This window comes from Nicotiana tabacum, chromosome 22, assembly GCF_000715075.1.
Source record: "Nicotiana tabacum cultivar K326 chromosome 22, ASM71507v2, whole genome shotgun sequence".
NCBI classification, from domain to species: Eukaryota; Viridiplantae; Streptophyta; class Magnoliopsida; order Solanales; family Solanaceae; genus Nicotiana; species Nicotiana tabacum.
The window spans coordinates 55,958,646-55,969,006 of NC_134101.1; the positions used below are offsets into that span (position 1 = coordinate 55,958,646).

Sequence of the window (10,361 nt, forward strand, 5' to 3'; positions counted from 1 at the left end):
GCATTGAACAAAACAATCCCAAAGAAACCTCTATAAACAGGACCACTATTTTAGTAGGAAATCATACCATTTGCAAATCCGTCACTGTAACACATCAGTTTTCTCAGTTGAACTACTTTTCGTTAGCGCTTCAGCTGGTGAATCACTAGACTATTTAACTTCCTCAAATGCAACAAAGCCTAAAAAAATAAAGCAGGCAAACTTCCAGTATCGAGGTGAATGCTGGAAAGGCGAGATTTATTAGAGTTGCAAATCAAGATAAGCATCTTATGTCTCTGACCGGGCAAACATAGCAACCACAAGCAGCTTTCTCAAAATCTAATTGAAGGCAAAAGCGAAAGAGTTTTTATAATGATACTGACTCAGTTGCTGAAGTTACATGTCTTCTAGCCTTCCAGGCGAAAAGAAGAATAACAATTAAATCAAGATGTATCGGGAACAAGTAAGAAAGAAAAGATAGCAAATTACAAACAGCTAAATGAGAGAGAACTTGTTCTTCAACTCATTAGCTGAGTAAGTCTACGTCTGTTGAGCTCGAGCTTAGCGTCATATCAGCTCCACCTTGCCTCCCAATCGTCATCTCAGCTTACACTAAAACCCCGAAACATCCCAGACGGATTAATAACCTCCTGTAACCAGTCTTCCTGAATTCTGAACCACAAGTTCTCAGACCTTTTTGTGACGCTCCAAACCAAATACACTACATGAGCGCGACAGTTTCTGCTACCAATCATAATTCCTCCTCCACCTATCGTGACTACTGTTGCCAAATCGAGATGCTGAAAACCTATGATGATGATATTTGCCTGACCCATAAGAAGCTGAATTATCAAAATCACCAGATGCTGAAAACCTATGGTGATGATATGTGCCTGACCCATAAGAAGCTGAAGCATCAAAATCAAGCCTGTTGGACTTTCTAGATGAACGAGAACCAGAAGCATGACCACCACTACTGAAGTTAGAAATCTTAGCTCTCTTATTTCTAGGAGTTGAAGGAGATCTCCAATTATTGGGTTGAGGAAAGTCTTCCGGATCATCCGGGATCCAACCACCCCTTCGTTTCATCTTATAGCCTGACGTATACCCGCCTTCATTTTTTCCTTTCTTCTTCCATGCCCTACCAAAATCACGAGGTACAGACCTGAACTCATTTTGCTCTTTTCTTTTCTTGTGGACTTTCTTCTTGGGGGTTGATAATTCATGATTCCGCTTATTGACCTTTAGACACACAGCAGTAAAACAATAAGGTTTCATTATGAAGATAAGATATAATATAGCAAAGGACAACTAACCTAAAAAGGAAGACGACACAGAAATGAAAAGGAAAAGAAAAGCAGATTCCAAACATGAGTACAGTAACTTACTCTACTGGAATTAGTGCATTCGCGTGCAAAATGTCCTCCTTCACCACACCTATAACAGGGATTAAGTGACCCAGTACCGCTAGTCTCCCCACGAGATGACGTGCATGCCTGTATGGGAGATCATGTCAGATAAAATGCAAGCACAAAAATTAGTTCCTAAATAAGGAGAAGCAAAAAACACACATACAGAGATACACGTATAACTACAAGAGCATTAACTTACCAAACCAGTATGGCCTAGTAGACCACATCTGTAACAGGAAAATTCTCTCGGACCACTATCAGGGTATTTTGCACAGCAAAGATGGCCAAAACTCTTACAGATGTAGCATTGTATTTCCTAAACAGGAGAAATCTCTTGGTCAGAACAACACAAACATAAATCTCTAGGTCTCGAAGTTTCCTCAGTAACACACCTTTAGATCATCAGCATAATAGTTGTTCCTGCATGAAAACATATCATGGCCAGAATCCCCACATTTTAGACATATTTTAGTACTCTGGGATCCTCCATTGCTTCTCTCAGGGCAATCATTTGCACGATGACCTCCTTTTTTGCAGATGAAACAAGCTTTGCCCTGTCAAAGAAAGCAGAGTGCATAACTTACTCTATCACCAAAATGGGAAAAATAGGTGTTTTAAGATCCACAAGAAGTATCACAATGTCATGATCAAGGAAACACAAAATTTCAATTTGCACTCCTATGGATATTACCTTGTTAGCCTGTGTAACCTAAATCGTCTGAGACCCTATCACTGGCTACAGAAGACTTCAAATCATGCTATAATGGCTGATCCATGATTTTGCCAACTATCCAAAATCCTATCAAACTAAAAGCAAGAACAATTTTGCTTCCCTGATTGAACTGAAGACACTACAGTGGCATATCCATGATTAAACCATCAGTCAATCAGCTACTACTCAATCCCATACTACCTGGGGTCAGCTATACAGAATTTAAAATTCTGTAGTTCCTGGAGATCAAAGATCTAGATTGAATGGGATTTGAGGCTCGCACGGCTCTACCCTAAAACAAGGACTCCTCCAACACATTCCAATAATTAGGGAGACAGAAGGGAGATAGAGGGAAGGACAAAAGGGAAGAGAGATAAGGGTTTACATGCGATTATGATACTGCCCAAATATGTTACAGTGACGGGACAAAGCCACACATACATGTGAATACCATTTTTTATGCATCATATACACAAACAACAAGCTCCTCACCTAAAAGAGGTTTTCCCATAAGACCCTGTAATGCAGTCTCTCATTCAATGCAAAAATATAAAGGATACACCAAGAATACTGAAATCATAATTCTCAATTTTTTTTTTGCAAATTCCAGCCTACCATTGGAAGCAGAAATCCTGCAGGATGACAGGAAAGTTGCACCATAACACGCTTCTAATAGAATCTTTAATTTTTGGATTAGCTGTCCATGTACATATTTAGACAGCTTACAACAACAACAACAACAACCAAAAAAAAAAAAAAAACCAATCCAATCCCACAAGTGGGGTCTGGGGAAGATAGTGTGTACGCAGACCTTAGTCCTTACCACAAATTTAGACAACTTAATGCGCTATAATGGCAAAAGGTAGACAGTGCCATCAAACCTTGTGAAAGAGGTATGAAAAACTCAGTTGCCTAATTGTCCACTTAGCTATGCCTAGCAAAGCTAGTTTGCAAGCCAAAACCTTGACCTCCAGGAAAAAATCCAGCAACATAATCACTGAGCTAAGATTCAACCATCATTATGATTTCAGAGATCCTTTCACAAATATTTTCTTCATGACTTGTCCAAAACACAAAATTCCGAATATGAGTGTCCAAAATACAACAATAATGTGTTAACAAGGTTGTTAAGACGGGTCCAAATCACGTAAAAGCATATATAAGAGGCACTCTAACCATGAGCTCAGATCATGAAACGCAGTTCAGGATGTTTGTCTTCTTTTTCCCCATCAGAGCCTAGGGTCCTAGGTCTTTGGATTAGCACATGTTCGAGGAATCTTCAGCTTGGCTTATTAGTGGAAGATTCCATGTGCATAACTTCACAGTCTGTTTGGTTCTCTACAAAAGATTTGTGGTTTATATGTGTGGAGGGAAACTTCCAAAATGCTCATTTACCTCAATGGTAATATAAGAATATACAAGTATGATAATTTCCCGTTGAGAAGACTAATAAGGTGGAACTAAGATAGCACGAGCAGTATGGAGTCACATATTCAAATAGAAGAGTAAGCAATTTTCTCCACTAACCTTTGTGCAATGTTTAGCATTATGTTCGAAACTCCCACAAACAAAACATGGCTTCTTACGTCTAGCTGAAGTACAGTTGACTGCAGCATGACCCTCTTCACCACAATTATAGCATGTTCCCCAACTCTTATCCGGAGCATCAAAGTACCTAGGGCCCCGCTGAGATCATGTAGCGAATAATAAAGATGTAGGACCAAACCAGGCCATTTTTGGATTACCGAAAAACAACACTGCAAATCATATTACTTCAACTCACAAGAAGCCTACGTAGAACAGCATTGTCAGGGACCTCAACAGGAGTCTTTTCAGCTGCACTATCATCAATATTCATAGCTATAGTAGTATCAGCATTTTGTTCTTCCTTTACTTTGTACTGCTAACACATTCAAGAAGAAGAAAATAGCAGTGTAAGAGATCACAAGCTGAACATTTAATCCATATTATGGTTTCTAAGACACAAGCAATACTTTCAATAATTTCCAACAACAACAACACAGTGTAATCGCACAAGTGGGATACTTTCAATAACTTCCAAATTAATATAAAACAAACTACAGTTTAACCTTGCAAGTCAAAACAAAAAGGAACTGAAACATAAAGCAGAAATTAAAGTGGTAGTAATTAGTATTTATTCCACGAAGAGTAGGGGCATCACATTTAGATAATTAAAATGTAAACCACCTAACTTTGGGCAGCTTGGGTTGGGAGTATATTCATGGTACGTCAATTTGAGCACAACCCAAATAAACCTATCTAACATTGCGATCAATTTCGGCCATACTGATTATTGACAAAGAAAGTATTGAGGTTTTTCAAGTTCGATATAACACCATGATGAAGAAAAACAGTCTTTTTTTAGTTTGGTTATGGTAATTAAACAAATTATAATAAGGTTCCGAGTATTGTTTCACCGAATTGACCCAACTCATCTCAATCCGAGCAAACTTTGGGTGAGTTATGAACCAACACGTTTATGAGTCAACCCAATTTAACCTGCCAAATTTAGCCTAACCCGTCCATTTGACGGTTTGGATAGAAAAGAATTTGTCTTTCCTTTTTAAATTTTTACTCATCTTGCAAGTTGATGAGGTCGTGACAGGGTGTTTCTCTACATTTAAATGTAAGGTTTTTCCTATTAAACTAACTTTTCAGCTGTTACTTTAATGTTTCCTTCATTATCACCAAGATAACATGCAAACTGACAATACAACAAACAAAAATCAAGCAGTAATATGCAACTTGCAAAAATCTAATCGCCAATTAACAGCTGGCAACTTCAGACTACCGGGAACATATCGCTGCAGAAGCTTTTGAAACCCTTGTCTATTCCACTTGAAACCTAAACATCAAAATTGAAAACGACATCCGATTAATCACCCGAAAAAACATTTTATTTTATTAGTAAGTACAATATGTTTCACTTCTAAATGCTGCAAAAAAACATGCTTCCCCCGGCGATTCTCGATCCAAATAAAGTACTTATATTTTTGTCCTTACAATTAATAGCAACATAAAAGATTAATCAATTTTCAACAAAATTCAAACTCACAGGATCCTCTTTGGTCACAATATTTTTGTCCTTTTTCTTCTTGCTATTTGTCAAAATGTCGGATTCTTCCTCGTCAGTGACATTAGAACATACCCGTAACATGGCCTTCTCTACGATTTTCAAGCTGAGATCCTCGTTAGCCTCCGCATCTTCATTTTCTTCTTTTTCCTCCTCGCTGCGCATCAAATCGGGTTGGGAATTTGATTCTTCTTCGTCTATGGCTTCAGATTTCTCCTTCTTCTCCAGCTTACCCATTTGATTCGATAGCTCGTTTCTTCCAAACTGACGGAAATGGTTTCAGGGCGGAAGAACCGAGCAGATATAAACCCTAATCCCCCAAATCCCCAATTATCGACGGGTTGATAGGGCTTTTGACTTTATGATAGACCACCGGAACCCGGCTTGAGTTGGGGTTACTGCTATAACTATTCCTTTAAATGGGAAAAAGAAACTAATAATTCCTTTTTTTTTTTTCCTTCAATAAATTAATAATGACAAATATCACTTTTAGTTCGCGGCTGAAATTATTTACATTCGATAATCGCAAAAGTATATAAAATTTATATTTTTTTTATGTATATATATATATACATATATATATATGTATATATATATATATATATATATATGTATATATGTATATATATATATATATATATACATATATATATGTATACATACATATTCGGTTATTATTTTGAGAACGACTAAAAAGTGTCATTTTCTCCGTACTTATTAATGTGCGGATTGTAGGATTAGTCCGTACATATTTCTTTTTATTTATCATGTTTGCCTCGTTAAATATTTTTAAAAAGGTATATTGTGCATAATATAAAAACTTAGAATTTTACCTTTATTAAATAAAAATAGAAAGTTGAATTTGTTATGAGAGCAACCCACTCTTGTCTTGTTTTTGTTATGAAATATTATATTATGTAGTGGATGTCTATAACTCCTAAAGAAGTTACTCCCACTACTCTTCTCCATTAACCTCACACTACTTCTTACCATTATAATTGTAACTCTCACACCTTCATAACTTACTCCATGATCTTCCCTCATGATCTTAATAGTTACTGCAATGTTCATGACATCCCTTTACATTATCTCAATATCATTGTATAAATAGAGGGTTTGAACATCACATTGTACACACTTGGAAAACACTTGAGCACATAGAAGAAATAAGAATCTCTCATCTCTTTCCCCTCTATATCTCTTGTCTATTTTATCGTTCTTATATTACTTTGAGCTTAGTTTTTTAACACGTTATCAGCACGAGTTTCTATTAAAGAAGATAGAAGAGATGCATGGTTAAATTGGCATATTCGAAACTGATTTAACTTGTTGCGGATACGTCCACGTGTTAATCAGTTTGCTTCTATTGTCCAGGGAGTCAATTTACTATGCATTCTAATTTTAAATTATTTTGAGATTTAAGGCTTGGTATAATTTATATTACACGATAATACAATTATATTTTGCAGGAACATGAACGTTCATATGTTAGCTTTCGAAGCAAAGTTTTCTTACCTTGGACTATAGAAAATAAGATGGTTTTTGTCGAATAAGAAAATGGTGTTTAGGAAAGGAGATATGTCAAACTGTGGTTCACATGGTCTCATGTTCTAAGTATAGAGACCGATAACTATTTTTTCTATACATCATGTTGATTTCTGGTATATGTTAATTTTATTTGTTTGATGGGTTGAAATTTGAATTCATAAACTAGTCGCTTTCATGTTTTGTATTCAAAGTACCCATTATGCTCTCACAATAAAGGATATAATAGGCATTAATTCACCGAGTTAAATATTTCTCAGTAACTGATTTCTTTAGAGCTAATGAAATTTGGGAAGGACATTTCACTTGTCTTAGTGAAATATATTCATATGCCGCTCCTAGTGAATATCTAATTTTATTTCCTTTCTTCCAATAGTTCGACATATCCAGAAAAATTATTGGCCTGCGAATGTGGTTTCGATCCTTCTGGTGATACCAGAAGTCGTTCTGATATAAGATTTTATCGTGTTTCCATTATATTAAGTAGTAAGAGTTTACGATGGGTGGGAAAGCAGGAGGCCGACCTCTTCCGAGCCAAAGCTAAAAAGGAAGTCGGAGCTTGGTCCACATCGAGAAAAAACGTAGTTTGTCCTCCAGAAAGTGATAAGCTTCTTTCCTAATGTTCGAATAAGGAGATCTCTCTAGAATTTGAGAAAGATTTTGCTCTTCAAGTAGCAAATTTAGGAGTTTAGAATGAAATAAAATAATGGTAAGCCTAGAGCGACGAACATGGCTCAAGAGTGTCTATACAAAGCCCCTCTCTTCTTCACTTAAGAGGCAATGCACCCTTTTTTCCTATCACAGGCAGCTGGCAAAGCCGGTGAAGACCAATGAGCGATTGCGACAACTACGGACCCCTTAACTAGGTTTTTTTACTAATACTAACTAATAGGCTTTCAGAAACTTTTCCACACAAAGAGGGGAGGAAGTGTTAGAGGGAAAATTCTCGATCCTAGACCAGGCTCCGATCAAGACTTATAAAAGCATCAACCTCATCCTAAAAGGACTCCTTTAGCTTTGGGGTTGATTTACGTGGCTCAATACTTTGAGTCAAGGGAAGTTCTTTCTAGAACAGTAAGAGCTTATTCTGTCTGATAGGAAAGGTTTTCGATCGAAGCTCTTGAACCTGTTCCGAAGTCACTTTAGGATTCTAGTTCTGATCCGGTTGATATTCCGATATTCCGAATCGAGGAATCGAGGTGGCTCTAAACTCTAGTTTGCCTACCTCTCTCTGTACAGTAATTAATGTGGCTTGCAAATCATTGAGGTATGCATTATGTGAATTATCAGCATATAATGACTAGATAATTGTAATCTAAAATACTAGTCTTTGGTTATCTTGGTGGATAATTATTTAATTTATTTATCCTAATTATGATCTGGAAAAGCATCAGGCGAGAGTTATTTTTCTTAATTTTTCAAAGATTGATAGTGAAATTTTATAACATTCTATTTTAGTACAAAGACCTTTCTAGATAGCCATGCTTCTACCACATTTAAATTCATGACTGCGATCAATATGTCTAAGAGTGTACTATCTCATTTATATTTAACCATGTCATATATTGCTGTTCATGGAAATGATCCATGCGAACTCTAAGAAAAGTTACTGGGAAAAATATTAAATGATCACTATGAAGTGGTAATATTTGTAAGGCTCGAGAGTAAGTCCCAGCAAACAATGAGGGTAAGACATAGGATTTGATTTATGATACTCCATGATTGTCACGATCCAAAATCCAACCTGTCATGATGACGCCTATCATGGTACTAGGCAAGCCGACAACTCAGACATTTCCAACACTTTCAAATTTTAAATGTACTAAAACATGTTTAAATAAGAAAAACCTCAGAGAAACTAATAAGAACCGTCACAACTCAATACAAAAGTTTCCCAAAACTAGGGTGTCACCGAGTACATGAGCATCTATACCAAATACAAAGTCTGATACACTGTCTAAGAAGTAGAAACTGAATAAATAAAACTGAAGAATAGGGGAGGAGGGTCAAGGTCTGCGGACGCCAGAGCAACTACCTCGAAAATCTCCGTATGACTGGACAACTCTGAGAATCAGCACCCACCGTGTTCAGAAACACTTGGGTATGCACACGAAGTACAGAGTGTAGCGTGAGTACAACCAACTCAATAAGTAACAAGTCTAACTATTGGGATGAAAGTAGTGACGAGCTTCACATGGTACAGTTCAATTACAGAAATACGATACAGAAAGATAGACATGCTTCGAAATTTAACAGATAAAGCCCAAACAGGTAGGATATTCCATATACAACTGAGATAAGAAATGATGCATCTCGATATCTGCATGTCTTACGTATGCCAACTGGAGTACAAAACAGTGATGAAATTATATGCATACTCTCATAGTATCAATCACTCGGTCCTCACATTTACTCCATCCTCACAATCACTCATTCCTCACAGTCACTCAGCACTCGCGCTCGACACTCGCACTCAGTAGGTACCTGCGCTCACTGTGGGTGTGCAGACTTCGGAGGGAAAATCCAACCCAAATGCTATAGTAAGCCAATCATGGCATGAATCAATAAAACATGTTGCGTTGTGCATCCCGATCCCATAAATATCCTCACAATCAAGCCCTCGGCCTCACTCAGTCATCAATCTCTCCAGTCTCTCAGTCTCATAAAAAACATGATAATCGGCCCCAAACAATGATGATATGATGTATCAATAAATAGCAATAGAGGCTGAGATATGACATGCAAATAATAGTTGTGACTGAGTACATAGTTACAAATTAAGCAAATAATTCAACATGCAACACGACCTCAGTGGGTCCCAATAGTACAAGCATGTAGCCTAAGCATAATTTCTACCATGACCGACAACTCAATTTATCTAACACATGGAGAATATACGGATATCAACAAGATCATGCAACTATACAGTTCCACAGAATCGACCAAGTCGCAATTCCTACGGTGCACTCCCACACGCCCATCACCTAGCATGTGCGTCACCTCAACACCAATCACATAACACGTAGCTCGGGGTTTCATACCCTAAGAACCAAGTTTAGAAGTGTTACTTACCTCAAACTGAGCAAATCTCTACTCCAACAAGCCCTTGCCTCGTGAATCGGCCTCTGAATGCCTCGAATCTAGCCACAAACAATTCGATACAATCAATACGAGCTAAATGAATCAATTTCATAAGAAAATACTAAGTTCTTAATCAAAAATCAAAAAGTCAACTCAAAAGTGAACCCCTGAGCCCACGTCTTGGAATCCGATAAAAGTTACAAAATCTGAACACCCATTCAACCACGAATCCAACCATACAAAAATTACTCAAATCCGATATCAAAATCTCGCTCAAATTCCCAAAATTCGGCCCAAGAAGTTTCCTCCATTTCCCCCAATTTCTCAACCCAAATCATTAATTGAATGATGAAATCAAAGATATAATCATGGAATTTAACCAAAACTAAGTAAGAATCACTTACTCCAATCACTCCCTTGAAAATCTCTCTAAGAATCGCCTCCAACCGAGCTCCCAAAATCAAATTTGTGATATGAAATCAAACCCTCGTTTTTGAAATATTTAAGTTCTTCCCGGATATGAAAAAATCCGTCGTTT

At 37.1% G+C, this 10,361-nt stretch overlaps 1 protein-coding gene across 6 annotated transcripts; it reads right to left on the reverse strand.

The window, feature by feature from the left end:
- Positions 1 to 322: 322 nt before the first annotated feature.
- LOC107785007 (uncharacterized) lies at positions 323 to 5,606 on the reverse strand. 6 transcript variants are annotated; one of them, XM_075243879.1, is made up of 8 exons: positions 5,180 to 5,606; positions 4,916 to 4,969; positions 3,887 to 4,003; positions 3,631 to 3,789; positions 1,784 to 1,945; positions 1,591 to 1,707; positions 1,368 to 1,475; positions 323 to 1,221 (listed from the first exon to the last, which is right to left on the reverse strand). In XM_075243879.1, exons 1-8 carry the CDS (start codon positions 5,432 to 5,434, stop codon positions 724 to 726), a joined length of 1,470 nt encoding a protein of 489 aa, XP_075099980.1. In that variant the 5' UTR covers positions 5,435 to 5,606; the 3' UTR covers positions 323 to 723. The 6 variants fall into 6 exon arrangements, with proteins under 6 accessions (XP_075099980.1, XP_075099979.1, XP_075099983.1 ...); XM_075243878.1 differs by having other exon boundaries at positions 3,887 to 4,006; positions 5,180 to 5,604; XM_075243882.1 differs by having other exon boundaries at positions 5,273 to 5,575.
- Between the last annotated feature and the right edge of the window lie 4,755 nt (positions 5,607 to 10,361).

Excerpts from the sequence above, each read along its gene's own strand:
- LOC107785007 (XM_075243878.1), bottom strand. The coding sequence starts at position 5,434 with ATGGGTAAGCTGGAGAAGAAGGAGAAATCTGAAGCCATAGACGAAGAA. Across the intron at positions 1,708-1,783 it reads ATTATGCTGATGATCTAAAG|GAAATACAATGCTACATCTG; the intron begins GTGTGTTACTGA and ends TCTCCTGTTTAG. Across the intron at positions 1,476-1,590 it reads TACTAGGCCATACTGGTTTG|GCATGCACGTCATCTCGTGG; the intron begins GTAAGTTAATGC and ends TCTCCCATACAG.